At 37.2% G+C, this 27,699-nt stretch overlaps 1 protein-coding gene across 5 annotated transcripts in view; it reads left to right on the top strand.

The window, feature by feature from the left end:
- Fndc3b (fibronectin type III domain containing 3B) overlaps positions 1-27,699 on the top strand; it is a 328,163-nt gene that overhangs the window by 143,908 nt on the left and 156,556 nt on the right. For all 5 annotated transcript variants that reach the window (XM_015494261.2, XM_048814289.1, XM_048814288.1 and 2 more), the window contains exon 4: positions 24,157-24,233. In XM_015494261.2, coding sequence (XP_015349747.1) covers positions 24,157-24,233 — 77 coding nt within the window. The remainder of the gene's footprint in view (positions 1-24,156; positions 24,234-27,699) is intronic.

Below are 27,699 nucleotides of genomic sequence, written 5' to 3'. Positions count from 1 at the left end.
GTAGCATTCCATTTTTGTTTCCTTAGAATGATTCTTGGCAGTGGATTTGAAATGTATGGAAGAGTGATTGAATTGAGATAGAGAACAACAAAAAAGAAGTCTGAAATTATTTTTGTCACCATATCAGTTGCTCTTGCTATTAAATGATTCATCATTTTATAATATAACAACATGATACTATGTAGCCCTTTTGTTGTTGTTTTTTAATGCGCCAGACTTGATATTAGGTTAAGAATTCTATTCAGGGCAGGGACCTGGCTTTTGCTAGCTTTGCCTCTTGGCAGAAGATTTCTAACTGAGGTCAATTTGATTGTTGCTGCAGATTCTTAGAGTATGTTCAAGGATCTAAGAAGTTGTGCTGTGCTCAGCTTGCAATTATAGGTAACTTAGATTACCTCCACACTGTTGTTCTCACAATACCCACAAGCACATTGAAGTACTTGTTGTCAGCACATCACATTTTGAGGAACCCTGTTTTTGAGGAGGGTTGTTCAGGAGGAGAAGGCAGAAAAGGCCATCCTCATCTGACCCCAGTCTACAGCAGTACCAGTTCAATCACAAGCCCCCCAGCAGAACCGGGGCGAGCTGGCTAAGCACATAGGAACAGGCGCACTGAAGAATCCAGAATCCAGACTTTGGAAGTCAGACAGACTGGGTCTGTCTTTTTGGGTCTTCCACCTCAAACTTTCTGACCTTAAATGAATTATGTAATGATTCTAATCCTTAATTTCTTCAACAGTTAAAAAAAAGGCGGGGGAGGATGGTAATAGTTTCTATCTCAGAGAGTTGTGAGATTAAATGAGATTATGTGAAATGCTGCAAGATTTCTGGCTCTTAATGTGAACTTTAGTAATTGTACAGTCTTAATTACCAGAGAAGGAATTTTTAGGTGGCTGTTAAGTTCGTTCCTTAAATAGTACAGGTTTAGATACTTGGCATTTGATGAGGCCTCTCACACTTAAGGCTTTTAATTGCTGGCGAGAAGTTTCAGATTTTTAAATTTTCCTGTTTGATTTTTAATTCTTCTTGCTGTGTGTCTGTGTGTATTTTACTGGCACTTTACTATTGAGTACATCCCCAACCCTTTTTAAAATTGTATTTTACTTTGAGATGAGATCTCAGTAAGTTGCCCATTCTGGCCTCGAGCTTGTGATCCTCCTGTCTCAGCCTTCTGAGTCTCTGAGAGTATAGGTATGTGCTACCACGCCCAGCTAATTTTTAATTCTTCATAATATATTCCCATTTGTTCAGTTTCCTTTCTTTTTTATTGAGTTTGGAGTTGGGCATTTTGGTATAAGCCCTAACTCTTGGTCTATCTGGGACATCAGCTCTCTTATCTGTGAAATGGAAGAGGAATAATTGATGTCTGAAAAATTGATGTCTCTCGTCATGCTGTTCTCAGCTCTGGGAGAGTGTAATCTTGTGCTATTCCTGCCTTATTCCTGAATGAACCATTTCCCTAAGAAAACCATTTCTCTAAGAAATCCTGGTTTTTTAGTAGAGAATGGTTGTGGGGAAGCCACAACCTGTTACTTTTTGGGCTGTTGCTTTCCAAGACTTAGTGAACAGAGCTGGACAATATGAACATACATATATGCGTGTTTTTATACACTCACATCAATACATGCATAAAAACTCACATCCTATGTTTATTTCTATACTTACAAGGTAGATTTAAATTTGAATTTAAGTTGATGCCACCAATTCTAATTTAACACTGAAGGTTTTATTCTAATTTTCATATTTATAAAAATCCTGCCATTTCCATAATAGAAATCTGGCTCCTTGTATATGTAACCAACCTTGTAGTGCAAGCTCAGATGTCTGTGTCAGATTGCCCCTCTGCATAGACTGCCTTCTCACTTTACTCGGAGCCTTGCACCAGTGCCAGGCCATCACCAGGGTGGTGTCTTAGCCTGGCACTCCTCAGTCTTCCTCTGGATTTTCTGGCAAGGTACGTTTTTATGTGGGTGCTTTCTGCTGGACTGCCTTTGCATCTGTACCCCTCTTTACCCTGCTCAGGTTATTGTTCTTTGTGTCAGACTGACCCCCAAGGCCCAGGACGCCTACCTTAGGGGTAGGCAACAGGAAGAGGAAGAATTTTTTTTTTTTTTTGGTACCAGGGATTGAACTCAGGGGCACTTGACCACTGAACTACATCCCCAGCCCTATTTTGTATTTTATTTAGAGACAGGGTCTCACTGAGTTGCTTAGCACCTTGCTGTTGCTGAGACTGGCTTTGAACTTGAGATCCTCCTGCCTCAGCCTCCGGAGCTGCTGGGAATACAGGTGTGCGCCACTGTGACCAGCTCCTATTTTAATGTTTTCAACAAGCCAAGTGAGGGAGTGATAGCTATTCTGAATATTTTATTTTTTAAAACATTATTTTACTGATCTTACCAAAGAAAAAGCTTCATATATAATTGTTTTGTCATTTGAGTTGAACAAATGGTATATGTGCTCTCAGTTCGGTGGCTTAGTTTGAAAAATAAAACGAGACTAGAAAACTGGGCAAAATGGATCTTGTTGGGAGAGGGGAGAGAGGAATATTTGAAGCATTTTTTCAAAACTACACCTAAGTACTTTTGCATTTATTTAATTTTTAATTAAAGGCTACCTTTGTGGCAATTGTTTTGCCACATAATCTCTGCCATGTACACACATGTGGGCAGAGAGAGTTTAAACAACAAACTTTTAGTGAGTTTATTTGAACAGTGGTTCAGGATTTTTGTGCCTATGATCTTGACCCTGTGTGGAAATTGGGCCAGCCGTGTTCTCAGAGCTCCTGTTGCAGTCAGCCTCGGTGAAGACTCCTGCAGTGAAGTTCTGTTAGCATGCCCATTGGACACCTAGCACAGGGCCTGGGTGGTTCTGAAAGAGTGCCTCTCTCAAGAAAGCCCTGGCCCTGGTGGAGGAACCACCGGGTAGAGTTTTTCCACCCTGATCTAGCTGCTCTCCAGACCCCGGGGTGTCTGTGAGATTTCTTCTCTTTTCTCTTTCTTTCTTTTAAACAAAACTATTAACTTGAGTATATTAGGGATGTGGGTGATATATGGGGGGTGGGAGGCTTTTAGTTAGCTCCTAGCAGTACTTCTCTGTCTCCTTGTCTTGTAAGTATGACCTTATGGGAAATGGCACAGTACTGCAAGGTAAGTCTGTGTCGCTAAAAGATTTCCTTGTCTTAGGCTTCTTATTTCCTTGTGGTTGTCCAAGCAAGGCAATGGGAATCTCCTGCTGGGTCATTAACTGACTTTCTTTACTAGTCTTGGCACAAAATTCTGATGAAATGAGTCCATCTCAGCAGTTTGTTGCCCTCTACCCTATGAAGTGTTACAAGGTAGCAGCTGATATCCATGTCTCCTTCATGTCTTTGTAGTAGGGGTGCTGGATTTAGCATGTTGGATGTCCACTTACAGTTGAATTTGAAATGTACCATATTAGTTTTTTAGTCTATGTCTTATGAAGTATTTGGGGCACACTTGTATGAAATTAACTTGTGGATCTGAAACTCAGCTTTAACTGGGTGTGTCCTTTTATTTTGCAGTCCTGCTTCTTGAATTTTAGCATGATGCAATCAATCCATAGATGCATGCTATACTTAGAATGGTATGTATATATGATCAGTTTCTAAAAAATCGGCTTCACAAAACCTTGAGCGGACAAAAGTTGAGGCTTTAAAAGGAAACTGAATTGTGGTTGAGTTGGCAGATCACAGGTACAGATTTCCATGCTCAGTCAAGCCAGCCATTCTTGAGTTAAAAACTTAAGTTACAAAGTTACATCATTCAGAATTTCTCCTCACTCCCCTCTCCCCTCTCTTTAATGAATTCTGATTACAGGTTAGTAATTTGGTCTCAGTATTTATTCCTTTGATAAAAAGCATCTTTATTCATTGAAAAAGATAGAAATCTATAGTCTTAAATTCTACAAACTAGTCTGTATGAGGCTATGTTTTGCCTGAAAAAAGAAAAAGGAAGTTTTACAAAGCCTACTGCTTTGCTTTGTCTGTCTTTTTGGTAGGCATTTCCTTTGGCACAGTCTGTAGGAAAACCAGAGAACCTCATTGATACCATACCCCTCTCCTGCCTTCTCTTAGGTACTGTCTTTCATAGCCTTTGACTCACTCAGTTTCCCTGACACTCTCTTGTAAAGGCAAGTGGTTATTATTCCTAGTTTTATAAGTTAGAGATTCTCCAAGCTGAATGATTTATTGGGGATCTTCCCAAAGAATAAAGGTTTGTCTTATGAAAAAGCTTCAAAATTGTCTTGATAACCATCTGTTGTTGATTGAGTAGATCCTTGTTTAGACCCTTCTGTCCTTACTCTATCATTTCATCTTCTCCGGAGTATCTGGTCACTGACCTCTGGAAGAGCTTATTTGAAAACACATTGATAATTTGGCTTAAATAGAATTAGGAGTTACTATTTGAGGCTTTTTAATAGTTTAGGGCACGTGTTGGCAAACTTTTCTGTAAAAGTCAAGATAGTGAATATCAGGCTTTGCAGATATTCAAACAATCTCTGATACATATTTTTAATTTCTTTTATAAATCTTTAAAAATGTGAGAACTATTTTAAACTTTGAGCTGTACATAAACAGCTCATGGGCTGGCAGTAGTTTTCTCAAGTAGGAGTGTTTGCTCCTAGAATTGTGTTATGTGGAGAGTTCTTTTGGTGGTTCTGAGATTTACCCTTTACTACAGACATGTACAAGTGTTGGTGTTGGGGAATTGCTATGGGTATTATAATATCTTGGAGGACACTGTCTCTTTCCCTGCCTCTGCTTTTCCTTATAGTTACTTGTATTGTTAAAAGGAGAATTATGTCATTTCTCATTTAAAATTTTGATACTGTATTTATACTAAATAAAATGTCATCCTAACAGATTTCTCTTATCAGGTAAGTAAGAGCAAGTGCTCATATAGCAAGTTCATGCCCAAAGAGGAAAGAAAATAAAATAGGGCATTGGTTTGTCGTCTTGTGTTTGTTTACTTAAACTTGAAGAATTTGGTGAAAACTTGGTAGAAGAGGATATCCTAACCTGTTCTGCTATCTTTCAAAACTGACAATTCATATTCGTTTATTTTGAAATCCTGTGGGGAAAAATCCTGCCTTCATATTGGAATGTAACTCAACAGGAAGTTTGCTGTTTGATTTGCTCCATCTTTTCTCTGATTTCCTTTGAAAGATTAACTTGGTGTTCTTCCAGATTGTAGCAGTAACAACACCCATGTTCCCAAAATCACCTAAAGGGAAGAGATTGCCCATAAAACCCATCCTACCCTGTATGCCTTTCCAGCCTCTCTTCTTGCTGATTGGTATAAGGCCAGTCACTCCTTGTCTATTATAAATGGAAATTGGGTATTTCCCATCACTTTTTTCCCCCTTCAGATCTTTACAAATGATTTTTGGGCCCAAATGCAATTGTGAATAGACAGACATAGCTTCTAGGAAAGCCGTTGGGACCCATTGAATTGTGAGTGTCAGACAAAGGCATTTTGTTTAGAAGCCTTGTCCCAAAGTGGAGTTGGAGTCTGAAAGAAGGGCCGCCAGCGTCTCGTTCTTTCTGCTGTGAACTAATAGGAAAGCTGATGTTTGCTGAGTGGATGGCTGTACTCACTGTCCAAACAGATTTCTGTTTGCCAACTGTGAACATATTGCTGCCTCTGTGAGGCACTCCATCATGCCTTGAATGGATCCTCTTGTGTTCAGAATTTCTGACTCAAAGAGAGGGAGAGAGAAATATTTCTTTCAGACTTTAGCATTCACTGTAGCATCCATGGTCTCATCTGGCCTTTAGAAACCAAGCATGCACCAGAGACACTTCTTAAGGAGAGTGAGAAAGGGGCAGAGAAAAAGGAATAAAGTAAGAGTCAGCCCCACTGAAATGCCTTTATTCTGGCCACTTGTAGCCAGGTTTTCGTAACTCAACCAGGCTTCCTTGGTAAATAGAACTGTGAGAATATTCCTGATTTCTCTTGAGCAAGATAAAACTTACACCACTGAATTTCTAGCTAATGATTCATTTCTGTTCACTTATATTCACAATTATATTCACAAATACCTCCTCAAAGCATATAGTACCCTCATAATGTGTTATTAAATGGGTGATAGAATGTAATTTACCTTAATAATTCCTTAAGGAAAGAAGGCTAATTGATATGAAGGAGTTTTGATTACCTTAAAACTCTCAGAATTTTGGTGTTTCTATCTTACTATATACAAAAGGGTGAAGATAAAATAATATTTTCTGTTGTCATTTTAGTCACTGTCTATACTAAAGTCAACAGTGACAGTAAAGTCTCCTGTTTGCAGCATGAATTGGGGACACAGCTCATGAATAAGCATGGGCATTCTTTGTGATTACTCTGTGTTCTATACCTTAGAGTATAGGCGCTGTGGTTGAGTCAGGAACAAATAACATTGTTGACAGGGGGGCCCAGGGAGCATCTGGCTGGGCAGGATGCTTACCCATTTTGGCCTGAATTGTTTGCCCAGTACCTGTTCAACACTGCTTGGCAAACTTTTTTGGCATTATTGAGGAAACAAAGAGTGTTTCTTGTGGTCGATGGGAAGGACAGGGTGCTCTCAGTGGAAAGGTAGATTTCCATTCAGCAGTAAACTGCATTGCTTGGCCTTGATCAATGAAAAGTCATTGTCGATTCACTTTCCTAACCCCCAACAGCTGAAAACCGGAATCATCCTTCCTCCTCCAAACCACAGTATTTACCGTTTTTTGTTGTATGAATCTAGAATTACCTGTACTAAGAAACATCTAGCTCTTTAACCTTATTGCTTACCACTGAACCATAATAGGAATAGTAGGGTCCCTTAGGGGAGGAGACAAATGGCAGCTCTGTCTCTGGTGCTGTGATGGTAATTTCCACTAACCTGCCTGGCAAGCTAAGCGTGTGCTAGGCATCCTTCTAAGCACTTGATGTATTTTAACTCCTTTCTTCAGACAGTCTCTTGAGATTGACAGGTTGAATATTCTTTGTCTGAAATACTTGGGACCAGAAGTGTTTCAGATTTCAGAGTCTTATAGGTTTTTGGAATATTTTATTGGTTTAGCATTTCTCATCTGAAAATCCAAAATCCAAAACTTTATAAACATTGTCATAGAGCTTTGAATTTTGGAGCATTTTCGATTTGGAGCATTTAAGATTTTTGAATTAGTTGTGTTCAACCTGTGTTACTTTCTTCATTTTATAGATGAGAAGACTGAGGCACCGAGAGAGGGTCAGTGACATGGCTAAGATTATACAAGTATTAATTGGTGGAGTTGGGAATCAGATCTAGAGCAGTATGGCTTCAGTATCTGTGCCACAGCTATTTACTTGTGATTGGCCAGTAAAGAAGCCTGCCCTTTTTTTGCCGAGTTTTTTGTTTATCGTCCCTTAATTTCTTGGACTGTGTGTATTATATCATGGTTTTAAAGAAGTAACAGTGTTCAAATCCAGTTGCTAGGAAGCCAAGATCACTTCAGAAAGATGTTTGCCTTTCTTTCTGTTTTTATTATGAAATAAGTTTCATATTTAACTTATCTCTGGGTTGTTGTTATTATTGTTATAAATTAATTGAATTGTATTATAGTCTACTAGGTAGAACTGGGTTTATTATATTCTGTTCAGAGCTTAATTGGCAGCTTGATATTAAACTTGAGGTCAATCATTATAATGTGTCAGTGTAAAATTAGGATATTTTATGTACTTTAATGACATATATTCATACATATAATATAGAAATTACCCAAGCATGTATTTCTTTATGATGATGGGATGAGAATGTGCACACGTGAGTGTATGGCTTGGAAGGAACATCTTCAGACTGTTGTTATTACTGTAAGGTTGTATGACTGTTGGCTAGCATGATTAGCTTTTCTCAAGAGACCATAGGGCTGATTGGAACTGGCTACTTTACATTGGTTTTTATAGGCATTATAGTTATTGCAGCTCTTTATTGCTATGTTGAGTAGCTAGTAGCCATCTGAAATGTGGTCCTGTATGCAGAGGTCATATGATCCCATTGTTGGGTTATTAGGATCTGAAATACTTCTGCATGGATAACGTAAGCCAGGCTCGTAATTTATTTCTAGGAGCTATCAAAAAGAAAGTTCGAGAATATGTTTTTTTGTATTCCAGAAAATCACTTCTTTAAAAAGTAAAAGTGGATTGCACTGTATTATGATGTTTTATATAGTATATAAACACTGCATCTGAATTTAAGATTTTTGCAAATATATTGAGTAGATGAAACCAGACCAGAGGTTTTAGTATTAGTTTTATTCTATAGTTTGTTCTTCTTTTGAGAGAGAAATTAAAACAGCAAAGAATAGCCTGGCTTTCTGCTCCAAAGACTCTGTTGGGAATCTTTGTTTTATCTTCTTCACCTTTGTTTTGCTTATTTTGTCTTGGTCCTAATTTTGCCTGCTTTAAACCTGCTTTTGAAGGGCTCCCAAACTGCCCATCAGAGAGCTTATCAGAGGAGAGGAACTTCATACCCAGAGATTTCCCAGGCCTAACAGAATAACACCAAGATCACCACATTAATGTTCTTAGCTGCGCACTGGTCTTTTCTGCTCAGTTCATGTTTAGTCTGTAAAAGACGGCAGGGATTTTAATTTGAATGAAAACCTAAAGAAATTGGAAATTTTTATTGAGTATTACATTTGTCTGATATCTACTCAAAAGTAAAAAACAGAAGTATCTTATAACATTATTAGTACTTGCTCCCCAATTTATTAGAGTATATGGACAATGGATTTCAAATAAATAATAGATTATCCAGTGGGGAAAGTGACCAAAGCATCTCACGGATCCGGACTGGCCACACTTGGCTTTTGTGTACATGTGCACAGTCTGTTGTTTCTGTTTGGTGGTTTTGATAGCTGGGCTTCTCTAGATATATTAAATCATTTTGTCAGAAATACGTTCAGTAAAATTGAAGTGTTAAGAGATGGCTTAATATAACTTTAGTGTTAACATGCTTTATCCCATTGCCTTTAGAGGGAAGACTTGTGTTTTAACCTCTTTATATGTGTCATCCTGTAAAGCCCAGATGGGATGTGCCCATTGGGTGATTAATATGTAAAACAACTTTATTTTTGCTTTCTTGTGGCTGACATTAATAAGAATATCTGGTAAAAACAGAGGGGACAATGAAGCGCAAATGAAAGAAATCTGGCATTTCCCCCAACTGCTCGAGAACAATAGTAGTTTGAACTGTAATATACTCTGTAGTTATAGTAATCATAGAGTAGATGGATCAGTACTGTCTACTCTCTGAAATGGTCTTTTCAAGACATGAAGCATAATATGCATATTTATTTTAAGCTTTTCTCATAGAGCCTTCTTCCTGAGAGTGTAAGTGGGAAACCAATGGAGAAGACAGTATAGGTTTTAGTGGAAAGTATTGTTTATTGGTTATTATATTCTAAGAATTAATAAAGGGAATGTAGAACTTTTAAAAATGTGGAATAAAGCAATATATATATTTTTTTAATCATGGAGAGTCTTGAGTTTTAGGAATCAATGTTTGTAAGACTTTTCTGGCATTTTAATACAAATAGGGTGTGTTGCATGGTCCCTGGGGATGAACCGCGCTTTCTTAGGACTGTTTGTACCTAGGTTATCTAGAGATTTCAAAAAATTTTAAAGGTAATTTTTTTTCCACTCTGCTAAACAATCATAGTAAGAACTCTGAACCAGTGGTTGTACATTTAAAGGATATGAAGAAGGTAGATTTAAGCCCTCACTTTTAGATTCAGGGGGTGATGACACTGCCATTTTTTCAAGGAGACAGTGACCTCTCTTTTTTGAAAATTTTAAGTATTTCCAAGAAGGGTCTAAAAATTATCTAAAAATTGCCTTGTATTGAGCTTAACTGAAGTAAAACAAATGACATGGTTATAAGAACGCCAACTTCAGCTTAAATACAATGGATCTGAATTTGAGTTAAAGGAGGAAAAGGAGTTGTGCATTTGTTTAGATAAGCTACTTGAATTGTATCTTGGAAGTTTGGGGCCGGAAGTGAACATAGTTAGTGTCTGATACTTTAGACTTAAACCCGGATCTTTTCTAGGTAAAACCTTTCCACACTATTTCACAAGTTATATCAGCACTTTAAAAAAAAATTAATGAGATTTAACTTAAGGAGAAAAAGAACCATCGAAATTTCTTCTGACATAAATGTCTATTATAGAACTTCTTGTCAAATTATAAAGTATTATATTAATTCTTTGTCTTGGTGTTGGTAGTATGGAGAAAGACTTGTAAAGTTGACATGTTTCAGTAGAATGAATAATTCAGTTTTTCTTTATAATTCTCTTTTGTATTCTTCCTTGTAGTTAAGTTTTTAGCAAAGGGCAAAATATTGAGAAGACTTACATATGACTACCCAAATGGGTGTAAGCTTGAGAATATTGAACTAAAGTCTTAGAGAAGAAAACATGCTTTTTTTCCTGCTCAAGTGGGAGAAATGTCAGCTGAGAAGTTACCCATATGTACAATTATTAAATCATTATTTTTATACACATTCTTAGAGATTTGAGATTTTTCTGCTGACACATTGCAAGTTAGGATTGAAAATTAGAGAGTATCTTGTCCATGCCTTATTATTCCATTGTTATGAGAACCTTGGGGTTAGAATTACAGAATTGAATTTCGTGTTATGATATCATGTGACAGTATACATACACACACCTGAAGACATAGTCCTGTAATTTCAAATACTGTACATTAAATTACTCATGATAAATGTGAAAACTGATAATTAGTGAGTACAGTGCAGACTTGAGATCAAGGATCTCACGTCTAATTCAGGGTGAAGAAACAGTGAAAGCAGGACCTTCTTCAGATGTGAACATAGAGGGCCCTGTTTTCAGGTCTAACTCTACTGTAGATTGAATTTTCATTTACAAAGGCCCATGAGTCTCCAGAAGTATGGAAGATGCAGCAATTCATTCTCATTGGTCTCTTGGCCATGATGTGGGGAAGAGGCTGGTACACTTGTTTCTACATAAATCTGACTGTGAGTTGGCTGGGCTATAAAGATTCCCCAGATGTTGGACCTATACATACTGACAGAATATAATGTTTTTAGAACTCAGTTTTCAAAGATCCAAGAGGATATGGTATCATAAAAAGATAAGGCAAAGAAGTTCCAAATGGTTTTGTCTTAGAAGAGGAGTACTGATGAATTGTTCAAGTATCTGAAGGATTGCTTTATGGAATTGAGGTTTCATTCAGTCTTGTCTTAGAATAAGAATTCAGATCTCTGCTTATTAAAAAAGTAAACTGTCAATTAGGATTGTTCAACAATTGAATTTGCTGCATTTTGAGAATGTGAACTCTGCATTACCTTAGGTATTCTGGCTACTTACTAGAGGTTTTGTTCATCAGTTCAAGACTTAAATGTGGAAATTTGTCTGGATGACCTTTAGAATCCCCAAGAGAATTCTGATTCAGTCATCTTGATTGTCAACAAAAAAATGTTTATTAAGATTTTATTAACTATTTTACCTCTTTCCGTATTCTTAGATACATAATGTTTCATATTTAACTCTCACCAGGGGCCAGTAATTATATAAATAAATGCAGTAATTGCCCAGACTGCTTCTTAATAGAGTGCTAATTATTCTATATTATATAAAATCCTATGATCATCTTGTTGCCATGGGAGTATAATAATAGTTGCTTTATTAGGACAAAAGCTGGAATACTATTTTTAGCCGAATTATAGTCATCTTTGTTAGTTGAAGTATATTCAATTAAATACCCATTAATACGATAAAATTTATGGTGCTCTGCTAATGTCTTTTTTTCCCTCTTCACTTTTAAACATTGTGCTGAAATTAAGGCTCAGCTAATTGATCTCAAAGTAACTACAAATGAAGTGTGCCTCAAGAATCTTGAATGTGCTTATCTTTTCTGCTATTTATTTAGTTATTTGTGTTCTTTTTAGGTCCTTATTCCTCTGAACTGGTTCAAGGGACACTTGCATCAAAATCAGTGGGCTGTTTGGTAGTGTGTATGAGGGGAGGTGTTTTAGAAAAAGGAGCAGATCTAGAGGCCTGGAAGTCTACATTATTGACAGGACCCAGAGATTCTCAATGATACTAAATCAGGGGATTACAGCAGGAAGGATTTTAGGTAATCTTAACATGAAGCTGTTTCCTGGAATCTGAACGCACATATCTAAATGTCAGCAGAACTACCCAGATATCACTCTAGAAGAAGGCCTAGAAATCATCTGGGTTCCTTGCTTTTCATTTGCATTTAACATGGACAGTTAGTACCTGCCCAAGGCCATACAGATTGATTTCTGAACCTCCTCCCAGCCGTCAGTCACAAAGCTAAGGGGACCAGTAGCCAGCCTTTGGAATACTGTGATGTTCTTTATAACTTATCATTTTGAATGTCATGCATGTGCTGCCATCACAGGTCTTTTAATGCATCGCAGGGGACAGTGGGGAAAACAAGTCACTTGAGATAAATTGGAGCCATATATTTTCTAGATGTGGTTTTTCTGGTTTGAAAATCTCCACCAGATTATTTCCTCTTCCTCCCCGCCTTCCTTGTTAGGTGTCTCCTCCTCTCTTTCAAGAAGGCCCCAGAACTTTCCTTCTCTTTATTACTGCTCTCCACTTCATGCAGTGACAGGTGTCTGTGCACACTGCCTAATGGCCTCAAATCTGAGTCCAGAAAATTGCACACCAGTTCTTTGACATTGTTTTACTCTTCTGCAAGTGAACATGATCAAGGTGTGTCTCATTGGACCTCAGGACATGTGGGCACATGCACCTAGAGATTACTTTACAGGTGAAAACAGGGAAGAGAAGTCACAGATCACAGTGGTTTCTCAAAGCACTGATGGGGACAGGGGATGAAAAAGAATAAAAATTCCTGTCCTCACAGTTTAATCTGAGTAGAGGTATCTGGAAAACCTCCTAAAGTTTTGCCTTGAAAGGATTACGAGTTGTTCACATCTATATCTAACTGACATCCAGTTTGTGGCTATATTCTTGCTTAACCATTGATAGTACTATGTGCAAAACTCCCATTTGGACATTCTTTTGTTTTATTGAACACTAGGTAATTTAGCCTTTTATTCACATTCAGTGTTGCCTAGTCTTCATTCATAATTAGCAAACTGAAGATTTGTAGTTATCTTGATGAGCTCACTTTAAAAGGTTTCCTACTTTTTCAGCTCAGGAAAAACAGGAGTGAATCAAAGAGGATACCTTCCTAGTAACCTGCTCCCCCAAGCAGAACCCCTCCATTTTCGTTTGTCTCTGACTTCCTTAGTCATTGGGGGTTGGCTTTTGAAAATCAAGTTGTAGCCTGTTTAGTAGAATTGCTGTTCCTGTGAGACTAGTGTGCCAGGCTGGATGGCTGCCCCTCAGAGCACTGGGTCAACTCTTGAGCTTTGAGAAAGTGGCAGTCCAGCATGACCTCCAACCTCCCACAGTTGCTTGGAGGTGTTGACCTGAATCCAAACACCATGGGGATGGGAGTGTAGAACTTATTTGTCCATGTTGTTTACTGTCCTCAGCCTGCTCTTTGTTTTTCACATACAAACAAAATAGTGAAAGCAGCAGGCTGAATAAACATGGCTAGACTATAGCACTCTCATTTACTTTCCTGACCTCTTCTGTGTGTTTAGGTATGGCTGAGACTAGAGCTATAAATTGAGCCAGTCATCTCAGAGCCCATTATTAGGTCCCGGCCACTGGACAATTTGGAGGATTGTTATTAGCCATCAAAACACTTTTGTAAAATTAAGTTAATTTTAGAAGATTGCTAGTCTCTGGTTGAAAGCGTGACAGGAGGTGATGATGAGCAAGTGTGAGCAGCCTTCTAGACTGGAGAGAAAATAGCACTAGATAAATAAATGGTGACTCTGTGTTTTATGGAACATTTGGGTCTTTTTTTTTTTTCATTTCCATAATATTGCTTGATTTATTTAGAAATTCTGTTTCATGGATCCTTTCTTTCTGCTCTTTGGACTTGGTGTACATGAGTTAAGAGGACTAAGCCAGTAAACTGGGTAGGGTGTTGTCAATAAAATGCCCTCAGAGTATTGTTCAGGCTTTTCTTTATGGCAGTCACTCTGGCAGGAGCAACAGAAGACCCAAACCTGAGAACAGTTAAAAGGGATCCTCTGTGGTTTTACTTTGTAAATGTTGTTAAAGCAACAAATAATTGAGCTCCCCTAAATATATTGAGTAATGATATGTTGATAAAGCTATACATTGCTATTTGCAATACAGCTTTCAGATGCATGATGTTTTTAATGTTCTTTCATTTGTAACATGAATAATGTAAAACAGAGCTTGTAAGGAATGCAATCACATTTTGTTGTCTGGTTAATAATTACAGTATTATTTTCCAACTTGTCCCACCAGAGCATGACCTTGAAATTATAAAGCTGAGCACAAATAGGAAGCACACATTTGCCCCCTGAGTTTGTCACAAGGTTGTGATGAAAAGATCTCCTTGCTATCCTGTCATTTGCTCACTCCTCTGTCCATCCTGGGAGAAGAGGGCCATGTGGCCAGAAACGCGGAATGGAAGGGAGAGGAGGCAAGGTTTTATTCAACCCTGTTCCCTTTCATAACTCTTCCTGAGAGCAAAGAAAGCTGTCTTATCCTGTCTTTCTGTGTCCTTCTTTTGGCCTGAGGTTCCTGACACTTGGGGTCCCAGGAATCAGGCTGTATATATGAGAGAGAATGACAGGCAACCCCTTTCAACATTCAGAACTTCAGTGAGCAATTTCGACTCCATTCCTGCTGCATAGGCCATAATTGTCTCCCTGCATTGTCTTTTTTTTAATTAATATTTTTTAGTTGTTGCTGACCTTTATTTTATTCATTTATGTATATGTGGTGCTGAGAATCGAACCCAGTGCCTCACACATGCTAGGCAAGCGCTCTTCTACTGAGCCACAACCCCAGCCCCATTCCTGATTGTCTTTTAATGAACAACCTATTTTTCTGATTCTTTTCACTACAAATTTATAAATTTTAATGTTATTCTTTAATAACATCCATCTGCATTTTTGTCTCAAGTATTTAAAATAAAATTTACCCTTATTCTAGTAGGGAGAATATTTGGAAATTTTTACCCTCAGTAAGAGCCCTTGGAGGGTTCTTCCAGGAATTTTCTTATTCCACTTTCCTAGAGATTCCCTCTTGAATTTCTTATTAGCTGAAATCCTAGTGGGTTCTCTTTACTCTGTATGAGGAAGTGCTGCCTGAAGTTCTTGATGGGCATAAGAGAAAACATGCTGGAAATGATTTGCTTTTAAGGGCTTTGAAATGAAGTGCTTAGGCCCATTTTTTATGCCTTTGTCTTAATTTTGTAGTTAATATTTGCAGGAACTTGTCTCTGTAAGATACCAGAAACCCTTTCTCAGCATTATTGCATTGTAATTGTATCATTCTTCAGAGCTTTGAAGTTTACAGAGTCCTGGCTAAAGTATAAGATTATCCATGGATCACCTACCAGTCCAAACCTGACATTAAAGGTAAAACAAGGAGAGACTGTATCTTAGAATTCACTTAAGAAAGTTTAACTGACAAAGTGATGCTGAGTGTTTTTCATTTGTAACTTGGGTAAGTTAGGTTCCTAATTTGAATAGGGATTTAAATTTAACTTGAAGAGCAATTCCCTGAGACTCTTGGGAGATTCAACTTCAGCATCAGACTGAATGTGTGAATACTGGGCCCCCTCCCCCACCAAAAAAATCACCCAGCAACTTTTCTCTTAGACCTTTTACCTATTTCTGTTGCTAGACTAGACACACCCAGTGCTCATGCTGCTTGAGACGTCTGGGCTGTATGCCTGATTCCACCAGGAGACCCAAGTGTCAGTAACCTCAGGCCAAAAGCAGGACACAGAACTCTCACCCTTCCCCCGTGCAGTTCTTTGCACCTATGCATTACTCATTCTGCATGCCATTCTCTCCATAATTAAGTACAGAAATGTCATTGTGTCCTTGGCATCCTGCACAGGGTCTGGCAACTACATTGGGTTTGTTAAACTGAACAAAGCAACAACCGAGAGTTTTAAAAACTGGCGTTGAAGGTTGTATTACAGGCCACTGTCTTAGTATGTGATATCTTCAACAATCTCAGAGCTTGCATTTCGGTAGACCTGAATTTAAATCAGTTTCTTTTTAAACCATGTTAGCTCATCCTGCCTGTTGTGAATGGACTGCACTCACCAACTGCCTTTATCATTCATTGCCAGTCTGAGTTTTTAAAATATTGTCCCATCCATTCAAGGATAATCAGCACTGTTGAGCTCCAAAGATCTTTGCCTCTAATAAACTGCTGCTGCTTTATGTATTGTTTATGTATATGTTGTAAAATCTTGGTTGATTTTTAATTTCTTACAGCATCTTACATAGTAAATATTTATTTAATTGAATTCAAGAAAATATTACCTAATAGATATATAGCACTGTATATTCATTTAGTAATTATGTAGATTTCTCTTAACATTTAAACCTTAAAACAGCTTGATAAAGTAGATAATTGGGTAAATATCTCAGTTTTATTGAAATTGAAGAAATTTGGGATTCGAGAAGTTTAAGTCTTAAATGAGAATTAAACATTGATCTTCTTATTCCTGGTGGCCTTATAACAGCTAGATAGAAAAACAAGTTCAAAGAAAAATGTTTGGAAAGAAGACTTGCATTTCAATCTGGCAAGGCAGATTTGTTGGCAGATACAGCACCTTCTTTTCTTTGAAAAAGTGAGAAGATGGTGGTGACCCATTATTTATGAATTCTGTCTTCACCTGAGTTTCGGTTCTTGGTAGTGATTTACTTCAGGAAGACATCAGTGGGAAGGCTGAGTCATTAGGCCATTTGTTAAGACCATTCAGTGCTTTTAAGGACAATGGCTGGGCCAGACTGGAAGTTCTGGTAATAAAGCCAGGGTTGGAGAGGTAGAAGATTGACTTTCAGAAAACAAGGACTGGGCCTTTGATTTAGAACTGTCTCAGGATACTCAGAAAGTGAAGCACATCCAATTTTCTAAGATTTCCTAGAAATCAAAGAGAACAGGTAGTATTGGGAGAAATAGAGGGCTGAGATTAAGGATGGGGAAGTAGACAGCCATAGGGAAAATCAAGTACCCTTTTCTTTTATCTTTATTTTTAAATAAGCATAATATATATCTTGAATATATCGCATTTTCAGTAAGAGGATATCATTTTGACACTTCAAGATGGTAGTATATTTTAGAAAAAAAATGTGATGAAGAAAATTATGATATTTAAGGAATGATCTAATTCATGTTGCCTCTCTGGTAAATAATTATAGTATATTAACCTCTTTGTTCATATTGTACTGGATTTTTCTTGTAGTGGCACAATATTAAAGTTGTTTAATTACCACTATTTGTCAAGGCACTGTGCTAGGTATTTGACATGATTATACTGTCTAGCCCTCAAGCCACTCTTCAAAGTAGCAGTTGTTATCCCTTTTCCTAGAGAGATTTAATAACTTGCCCAAAGTCATGTTAGAAAGTGATAGAGCCCAGGTGCAAACCTAGGCATCCCAGGGGTCAGGCCAGGCTCTGCAGTATCCCAGACTCTATTCTTCCCATCCTACTTGCTCTCTGGCATTATACCTTTGAGAAGAAATTGTTTCAGGTTGGAGAGAACAGGGTGCCCACCTCACTTTGCCTGAGCCAGAGGAATGTGCCATCACTACTTAGCTTCTGTGTGAAAATGGCACCTTGAGAGGAAGTGTGTTCAGAGTAGTTTTTTAAGGAATAATAATAATAATAAAAGTAAGCAAAATTAGAAATAACACTGGGCTAAAGACTGGAATAACTGAGTTTCCATCTCTGCTGTTGTATCACCACCAGATTTTATGGCTAGGATAGTTTTCTTCTGAGCCTCAATCTCTTTATTTGTGAAACAGCAAGATCTCTACTAATTAATATAGGCCTCCAGTTCTGTAATTACTAATGTTTCCACAAGTTGATAATCTTTTAAAATTTTGCTAAATTTGGACAGTATCTCTGGTAGCTTCTTGTATTTGTTTGTACATCTGAATCCCCATAATTAGAACGTCAGTTGCTTGCAGATAGAGAATGTATCTCCTGGTTTTTGCATAGCACGGTGTCTAGAAATAGCATCCTCCCCAATGTGAATACTTATGGAATGAAGATGTGCACTAGGAGATTTAGATTTAGTTATTTTGATAGTTTATTAGTGACCCCAGTGTTACTATCTTACCTTTTCTTAATTATCTGCTTAATGTCTTTTTAAAAAACTAAAGTGTAATATATATACTGTAAAATTGATGTTTAATTACTTGGTATTTAATGCATTTATGCATTCACAATGTTATGCAACAAATATCTCTGTCTAGTTCCAGAACATTTCCATCGCCCTCCACCATGCGGCCAGCGCATTGGTTTCATTAATGAGATTCTTGGCATAAAAGTTAGCTAGTGAGATCGAAATAAAACACATAGACTCAGTTACCTTTTTCTATGACCAGGTCCGAGACGGCTCCCCTCTCTGTCTCCCACCTCGAACCACCCGTAGGGCAGCAAGGATTACTCAGGGCTAGCAGGAGAGAGAGAGAGCTAGCACGCCAGGGAGTAGCCTTTTATTGGGGAACAAGAAATTCAGGGGAGAATTCCATCCAATGAAGGTTGAGGGGGGCCGCACTCCAAGCTCAGGGTCAGTGATTGGCCCCCGAGGTCAGTGGTCAGTCACACCCCTATACGGACGGGTTCTCTCATCAGGAGAGGGCCGGGAAAGCTCCGACACAGCAGAGCGCCTCAGACCCAAACCGGGAGTCGCCCAGTCACGTGTGAGAATGGCTCTCCACATCGCCCTAAAAGAAACCCTGAACCCAAGATTTTCCCCCATTTCTCTCCACCCCCTCCCCAACCAGTCTGAGCTCCCTCTATATGGTATCATCATCATCATCATCATCATCATCATCATCATCATCATCATGTTTGCAGTGCTGGGGAACCAACCCAGGGCCTCATTTTTGTCAGGCAAGGGCTCAACATAAACTCTGAGCTTGTGTAAGAATCTTGAATCACCACAAATAATTTGAGATTCATTATTAAACATTCCTGAGATTTTTCAGGAGACTTGGCATGTTTTGTATTTCATCTTAGACCCATGGCAAATAGCACATGTGCTTTCATTTAGACCATTTGTTCTGATAATTACTTTGACCATAATTATCTGCTTTACCTACTAGCCTTTTCCTTATCTTTGTGGCTACCTCTTCCAGTAAGAATTTCTCTTCTTTAGGTATTTAGTAAGACTCAAGAATTGCTTTTGTAGGATATATTGAGTTTTATCACATAATATTTCACCTTTGCTACATTTTCTTATTTTTATCTTGCTGTATTGTGATCTCAGCTTTCTTATATCCTTTTTTGAATAAGATATTGAAGTTAACAAGGGAAAAATGATCTGTTGCTGCTAAGGGCTAGTGTTAAAAATAGCCATTTGGAGACACAAGTACCAGTTTATGGACAAGCACAATAATGGATTTGATTTATTCACTACCAGTTTACCTATGGTGAATATTTAGCTTTCTGGGTGCCATGGTACATGCCTGTAATCCTAGCTAGTCAGGAGGCTGAGGCACAATGATCATAAGTTTGAGGCCAGCCTCAGTAATTTAGGGAGAACCTCAGCATCTTAGGGAGAATCTGTCTCAAAAAAATAAAAAGGCTGAGGATGCCACTCAGTGGTCAAGCCCTCCTAGATTCAGCCCCCAGTACCCAGGGGCAGTACTAGGTTTTAAAATTACTTAAAAATGTCTAAAATTGTAGTATAATTAATTTATTGGTGGTTGGTTTAAGTGATGATTTGTACACCAGGTTCCTAGTTTCCACCCCTTTCAGACTTCTGTTCTTATTTGTACATTCACCTTGAGTTAGTTTAGTTAGGTCTGCTTCCATAATGGTTAAGGGTTCTGAAGATAGAAGTGGAGCAAGTCATCTGGATGGGTGAAGTCTGGGGGTATTCCTAGTTGCAGGGAGGAAACAAGGTGAGGCAGAAGGGCCTTCAGCTTTGGTGGGAGCTGGGGAGTTCTCTGAGAGTATGTGGTTCCAAAAGAACCATGTAGCTGGACTTTGCTTTAGTCTGTGATGTGTGAATAAAGTCACCGGATCATTGCATCAGCTATTGTCGATTGAATAATTAAGCTGCTCACCAACCTTTTTGGTTTAAGGTTTGCTGTAAGTAAATGAAAAATTGTACATTAACAAAGGCTAGACTTTTAATATGTTGGATTATGTATTTGTGTATTATAGTTAAATGTTTTCTGTAAACCAATATGGGATGTCATTTGTGTCTCACATTTTATTCAAGGAAAACAAGGGATTCTTGATTATTGCAGTCACAGCCTAAAACCTGAAACTGATTGAATTTGCTAAGCCATTTTCTTCATGGAATTACTCTGCTCTAAATAAACATTCTAGTTCCAGTTCTAGAAACTGTATTTATGACATTTTTCATCTGCCCATTGGAAGAGTTTATCCAGTCCCTAACTAAGTATCTTAGTGTTGAAAGAAAAAAATGACACCCTAATTATATAGTATATGTTTGTGTGCTTTTTGTCTTCAAATTATTTCATCTATGTGTATTTACATGTCTGCATCAACCTACCTGTATGTAACCAGTGTGTTTAATTAATTAATTAATTCTGTACTGAGCTATACGCTGCAGTTCCCAGTGACCCATTCTATGCTATTCTCTTTTTGTTACTTTAAATTATTGCCAATGTGTTAACAGTATGTTTTAATTAAAAGTATTCCAGATGCCATAGGAGATTTTTAAAATTCTAATTTGAAAAAAGTCTGATACTTTAATAATTTCCCAAGATAGTCAAGGAACAAAATGGTTTCCTTGAGAGATTGTGTGGCCTTTTATTTTTTCCTTTTAATATAGCCAGTGTTTGAATAAGAATATTTTTAAAAAACATATTCTAAAGACTCTAGCCATTAAGTTTTGTTATGAGCATATGGATTGAAAGATTAAGAGGAACCTAACCCTAGATGTTTAGGAAGGGATATTTGTGTTTTCATTAGGGAAGGATTACAATAGTCTAGATACATTCACAAACACAAACAATTGAATAGAGGTAGTAAACTCACTGGGAGATAATTGTTTAGGAAGATAACAACTTTCTCATGCTACTATTGTGAATGGGGCTTTATTTTCTAGATTTAAATAAACTCCTGAGTGCCTGGGTGCAATGCCCCCCACCCCAAGGAAAGAGAGGAACCCTGGGGGTTCGAAGGCCCAGTTGTGTTTTGAAGGCAATTACTATATATCTTGTACTGTCCTTTGAAATGGTTTTGTTGACAGTGACAAGGGGAAGGGGGAACAAGCATGGTAAAGTCATTTGACTACTCTTGAAATCAAGGCCAAGGAAGAAAACATTTTCTTGCTGTAAATCACTTACTTGTCTTAACATTCTTCAAAGCATTTTACCCAAATGACTTTAACAGTTTTAAGGGTCATGCCTGGGGTTAAGAGACTGTTTGCATGGTATATATTTTGGTGATTAAAAAGCAGTACTGTATTGAGGTGTTCACACTCTGTACTCTGAAATGTTGGATATTTTACCGAGGAAGAAGGATTGCCCCAGAAGTCAATATTATACAGTGTGTAAACTTATGATTCTATGTGTTACAGTGTTATAGAATATTTTTTAAATTTAGTACCAAAAAAATGTGATTTTAACAAAAAATTGTCAGTAAAATTAAAAAATCGTCATAAAAAATAATGATCAGTAACATTTTGTTGAGTGATTATTGTGCCACATATTATTTTAAGCAAACTAACATGTATTATTCAGTTTAATCTTTAAATTTGACTTTATAATTATCTGGGCCCCGTGGTGCACACCTATAATCCCAGATATGTGGGAGGCTGAGGCAGGAAGGAGCTCAAGTTTATGGTCAGCGTGGGCAATTTAGTGAGACCCTGTCTCAAGAATAAAAGATACAGAAGGCTGGGGATATAATGTAGTGATAGAATCCCCCGGATTCTATCCCCAGTATTGCAAAACAAGCAAATCAACCAAAAGTTGACCCTTTGAAATAGGAATTGTTATTCTCACTTATAACTTTTGAGAAGTGAGGTTCCAAGAGGCTACATGAATTAATTGTTCAAGGTCACACAGACAGTATGAATAGTAAACTTAGACATAAAACCAGGCATCCTACTAACACCTGCACTGTGCAGAGTGCCTCAGTCCTTGATTTCACAGATTGTGCTCAGGCTGATGCTGAAATAGTTGTATATGATTTCTTTTATGTGAGTCAATTCAAATAAGAATATGAAGTAAATACCTAGATATCTTGTTGGCTATGGGGAAAATGCTAAAGCTTAATATGAAATAAGAAATAAGAATTGGAACCTAGTGCCTTCAGTGATTGGTGGATGTTTCAGCTTAAATTTACTGAAAAATAAAAGGGGGTCATGCAATATTCATTCAGTTTTTTGGGGGAGGGGATGGGCGAGTCGGGTGAATGAACCCAAGGCCTTACGTATGGTAAACCTATTTTCTGTGCTGAGCTATATGCTGCAGTTCCCAGTGACCCATTCTATGCTATTCTCTTTTTGTTACTTTAAATTATTGCCAATGTGTTAACATGTGAAAGACCACTGTGGGTTTTGTACAGATTTAGAGATGATCAGATTGTTTAGTGATCTGGTGAGTTGTTCATGAACTTGAAGTGAAACCTTATCCTTTGGAATTTCACTTGAATGTTATGCATTTTTTTCTGCCCTGCTCCTATGTTTATTCCCTGTATTTGCTGACCAGTTCATGTGCATGCCAGTGTCCCTGCACCCCCAACCCCTGCACTGCCTCCTCTCTTGTGTAGTAGTCAATACACTGGATTGTGCTCTGATGTGAAAGGTCATTATGCTTAAATGTAAATGCAGCACTGGGTGGCAGGATCTGTCTTCTTTTGCCAAATAAAATGTTGTATTTCTCTTGGTTTTTGTTTCAGCTGAGCAATTTTCATTGCCAGCAGCACAACACACATTAGGAGAAAGCAAATAAACAACACAAGGTGCTTGGAGCCAGGAAGTCGCATCCCAGACAAAAAAACCCATGCTTTGGATTGACATGGGGTTGGGGTTAAATAGGAGAGCCAATTACCAAATGGAAAACCTTGTAAAACCCTTTGGTTTTCCTAAGGAATGGGGAAACAGTTTAATCATAGTGTCTTTTGAAGGATGTCAAATTGATTTTGATGTTATGACAATCAGTTTCCTTGTAATTAAACATTAACTCAAACTGTGTCTTAGTGTTGACCTTGCCATTCACTAGTTTGCCTTAGACATGTGATTAATATTCATTAAATCAAATATTTTGAAACTAACCTCTTGTTAATTTAATGCTTTACTTTGAAATAATTGAGATGAATTACGAATGAGTATTCCTAATAGTGCCTGATTTATTTTTTTCCTCCCTGTTTTATAAGAGAGATATCAAATGAAGCTGCTTTGAAATATTTTATGTTTCTTTTACTCTGTCAAAGTAATTAAATATTGTAGTAACTTACTGAAAATAAAAATTTAACTGAAAATTATAAATTCTAAATCTATGGGAGCTTTTTAAACCAGAAGAAGGAAGCCCATTTAAAAATTTACCTTAAGGGGCTGGAATTGTGACTCAGTGGTAGTACGCTTACCTAACATGTGTGAGGCACTGGGTTTGATTCTCAGAATCACATACAAATAAATAAAACAAAGGTCCATCAACAACGAAAAAAATATTTTTTAAAAAATTAACATTTATTAACAATACATTTTTAAAGGAATAAAGAAACTGTTTGCTCCATTCTTATAGACTACTCTTATCTGAGCAGTCTTGGATTATAGAACTTGAGGCATGTGGGGCCATTAATTATTTATAAAGATGACTATTTTTTTGCAGGGGAGGTAGTTTTTGCTTGCTTTCCTTTAATTAAATAGCTAGAAAATTCCTTTTCTTTATAGTTTCAGTAAGGTAGAATATGCCAGTTATTAAAGACAAATAAATGATTACCTTTAGTTCGTATAGCACATTAAAAGTATAAATGATTATTTTGAATAATGTATGTTTCTTCAACTATTAATACCTTGCTTTTACCTCTTTTAGGGCCTGCTGAAGTTCCCATGATGTCACCCAATGGATCCATTCCTCCCATCCATGTGCCTCCAGGTTATATCTCACAGGTACAGTATTTGATGAACTTCTCCACTATATCTGCTACCACTGTTCCAACAAAATATATGTTTAGTCTTCTGAAATTTATTTCATTGCTTGATTTAATTATCGTAATACTAGGGTTGCCATCATTATACTTTATGGCACTTCCCACTTGTAGTGCCATAAAGTATAAGAGGGAAACAAAAGGCCGCACTGCCAGGTTCGGATTATATATCTGATCATTTGGTTGTGATTCCTTCATGGAGTCTTCTCTAGAAATTTACTTCCATCTGTGCTACAATTGGTTGGCAAAAATATTCATAGACATAATTAGTAAAAAGTACCAAAGGTGACGTTGTTAACATAAATATGGTCTATCCTCTTTTTAAAGAGTCCTATGTCTTTATAATATGACACAATCTAGGCTTGGTGAATTACTAGGCATATATGAGAACTTGACTGTTTCTCTTTAAATTTCTCTGAATTTTGGTTCCCTCTTAAGTAAAATGATGGTAGTTGCAATCTCATAAATGTGTTGGAAGAGAAAAAAAGTTTTAAAGTATAAAATTATACTGCAATAACTGGATAAGATTTAGGTTGCTACGAAAGTATTGAGTGTCTGTATATACTTGAGTTTTTGTCCTGCCCAGTACAATCTCCTATCTCCCTGTTTTTTGCTACTCAATTATCTTTCCAAATCTTTCACTAATTAACTCTTTTTTCTTTCTTTCCTTCTCCTTTGTTCTTTGTTTCCTGACAATAAGAATATCATATATGCATTGGAAAAAATTAGGAAAGAGCCCCAGAAGAATATTAAAAAATCAATCATTTTACTGCCCAGAACTGATAATAATTAGGTTAATATTCTTCTCCCCCACCCCTTTGTAGTTTCTTTCTTTGTGGTCCGGGAGTTGAACCTAGGGTTTCTCACATGCTAGGCAAGTGCTCTGTCACTGAGCTACATCCATAGCCCCGCTTCTGGTTTTAAAATGGTTCCAAAAGCTGTAATTTTTTATTTTTAGTGATTTGTGGTAGGATGAAAAAAAATTGGCAGCCATATAGGAAAATTGGTGAAGCGATCAGGAATTCATCCTTCTCTGATATAAAAATGTGACCTTCTTTACTGTGTAAAGTATACTATGGCCTCTACGATTTCATTTTTTCTATACTTAAATGTGAGTCGGTTTGACTTCCCCTCCCCCCTTATGTAGCCACATTGTTGGCCAGTTTTCTCACTGTTGAAAATAAATGACTTGTTTTAAATGAGTCTTTGTAAATAAGAATCAGTGGAGGGAGGAAGGGCACAGAACAGCTTTTTCCAGCAGGAGCATGAGATGATGAGTGGTATTCATATCACCAGTCAATTAAAATAATAAGGAATGTAGAATTCCATTCTGTCCCCTACATATTAATTTTAAGGTTTCATTCCATTGAACACTGTGCAGTTCTCACCATTGTGATGGCAAAAATACCTCCTTTTATGCTGAAGGTCTATTTAAAGAATAGAATACCAGTTAAAATCTGAACATGCTAGTGGTATTGCTATGATTATATTAAAAGCAAAACATTTATTGAAAGTCCTAGGCAAAATGGAGAAATTTTGACCTTGATCTATTTCTGATTCTAAAAAAACTTCTATTGAAAATCAAAATAGAGTAAAAGAAGAACTGTAAACTCTCTTTCAAAAACTAATGACGGCTTCTATTTTTTATTTTATTGTTGATTTCTAATTTCATTCCATTCTGGGCTGATAGAATGTAGGGTATTATCTCTCTCTTTTTAAAATTTATTTACTAAAAGTTGCTTTGTGGCCTAAGATATGGTCTATTTTAGAGAAGGAGCCAGGTGGTGCTGAAAAGAAAGTATATTTGTTCATCGTATGATACATCATTCTACTGTCATGTATAACTAATTAAAACAAACAAACAACCAAAAAACTAATGGTGGGGGCTGGGGTTGTGGCTCAGTGATAGAACGCTCGCCTAGCACATGCATGGCTTTGGGTTCTATCCTCAGCACTACATGAATTAAAAATAAATAAATAAAATAAAGGTATTGTGTACAACTACAACTAAAAAAAAAATAAAAACTGATGGTGGAAGCATGGTGACACTTCTTCCCAGTTGATGATTATAGCAGAAAATGCTAGAAGGAATAGTAAAAATGCAACATTTTTGTGCCATTAAACAACAAGAATAGGAAGTCTGTAGACACATGCACAACTGTTTTAATTGAGCTTCTTAACCAGAAGATGGGCCCAGAGTTTATTGACTTTCAGTGACAGTGACAGATATTATCTTTAGTGCTGTGTCATAGCAACGTATCTGAGAAAAACATTGTTAATGTGGAGAAAACTGAATTGAGAAGCCAATCTGATGTGTGTACCACATCTTTAAAACTGGTAGCATACACAATTCAAAAAAACAAGGAGGGTAGAACTGAGTATAAAATGTCACAGGAGACTTGCCATCACTAGGAGATCTGAGGAGTGGAATATATTGTTGTCATGCAGTTGTGTAAAGAGTCACAAAATTAAAATCTTTTGGCACCTTCGAAGCAATCTGTCCCCATCTCTGTCATGGAAAACAGTGTTTTTCATAATCATTCCCAAGAACTCTTATTGCCTCATGTGGATTGTATCTCTGTGTCTGAAATACTGCCTGGCACATAGTACACAATAAACATTATTGTTGAAGCTTACATACATTCTTGTGTCACACAACATTTTGGACAGTGACAGTCTGCATAAACAATGGCAGTCCTGGAAGACTGTATCCACTTGTGACATCATACTTGGTTGGTATAAGTACACTCTTATACACAGTGATGAACTTGTCTAATGATGCATTTCTCAGAACTGTCCTTAAGCAGTGCATGACTGTGTAGGAGAGGTTCATGTGTATGTTTCAAAGATTTATAGGCTCAAGTATAGCAATGTAGTTCCTAAGAGCTGTAAAACAACGAGATCAGACTGATCTATACCTGCAAGTATTGAAATGCTGTGCATGTGTATTTAAAAGAGAGAGAAGTGCCAAGATAATTCAGTGGAGGAAAAAGTAATCTTCAACAAATGGCGCTGGGACAACTGGATATTGATTGACATGTGCAAAAAGCATAAAGTTGAATCTTCACGTCATATGCAAAAATTAAAACATTATAAATATGAGAACTAAAACTGCAAGACTTTAGGAGTAAAATTCTATAACCTTAGATTAGGCAATGGATTCTTATATGTGACAGCAAAAGCATGAGCAACAAAAGAAAAAACAGATAAATTTGACATGTGTCCAAATTGGAAAATTTTGTGCTTCAAAGGGCACTATAAAAAAATGAAAAGCAAACTCATAGAATGAGAGAAAGTATGCAAATCATATATGAAAGAAGAGACCTGTGTCTAGAATATACAAAGAGCTCTTCTAACTGAAGAATAAAAAGACAACACAAAATGTGTTAAGGACTTGGAGTAGCTATTTCTCCAAAGAAGATGTAGAA

This window comes from Marmota marmota, unplaced genomic scaffold (genome assembly GCF_001458135.2).
Source record: "Marmota marmota marmota unplaced genomic scaffold, marMar, whole genome shotgun sequence".
Taxonomy (NCBI): Eukaryota; Metazoa; Chordata; class Mammalia; order Rodentia; family Sciuridae; genus Marmota; species Marmota marmota.
Note: the sequence above shows the minus strand (reverse complement) of the source record. Positions and strands in the feature narration are given on the sequence as shown.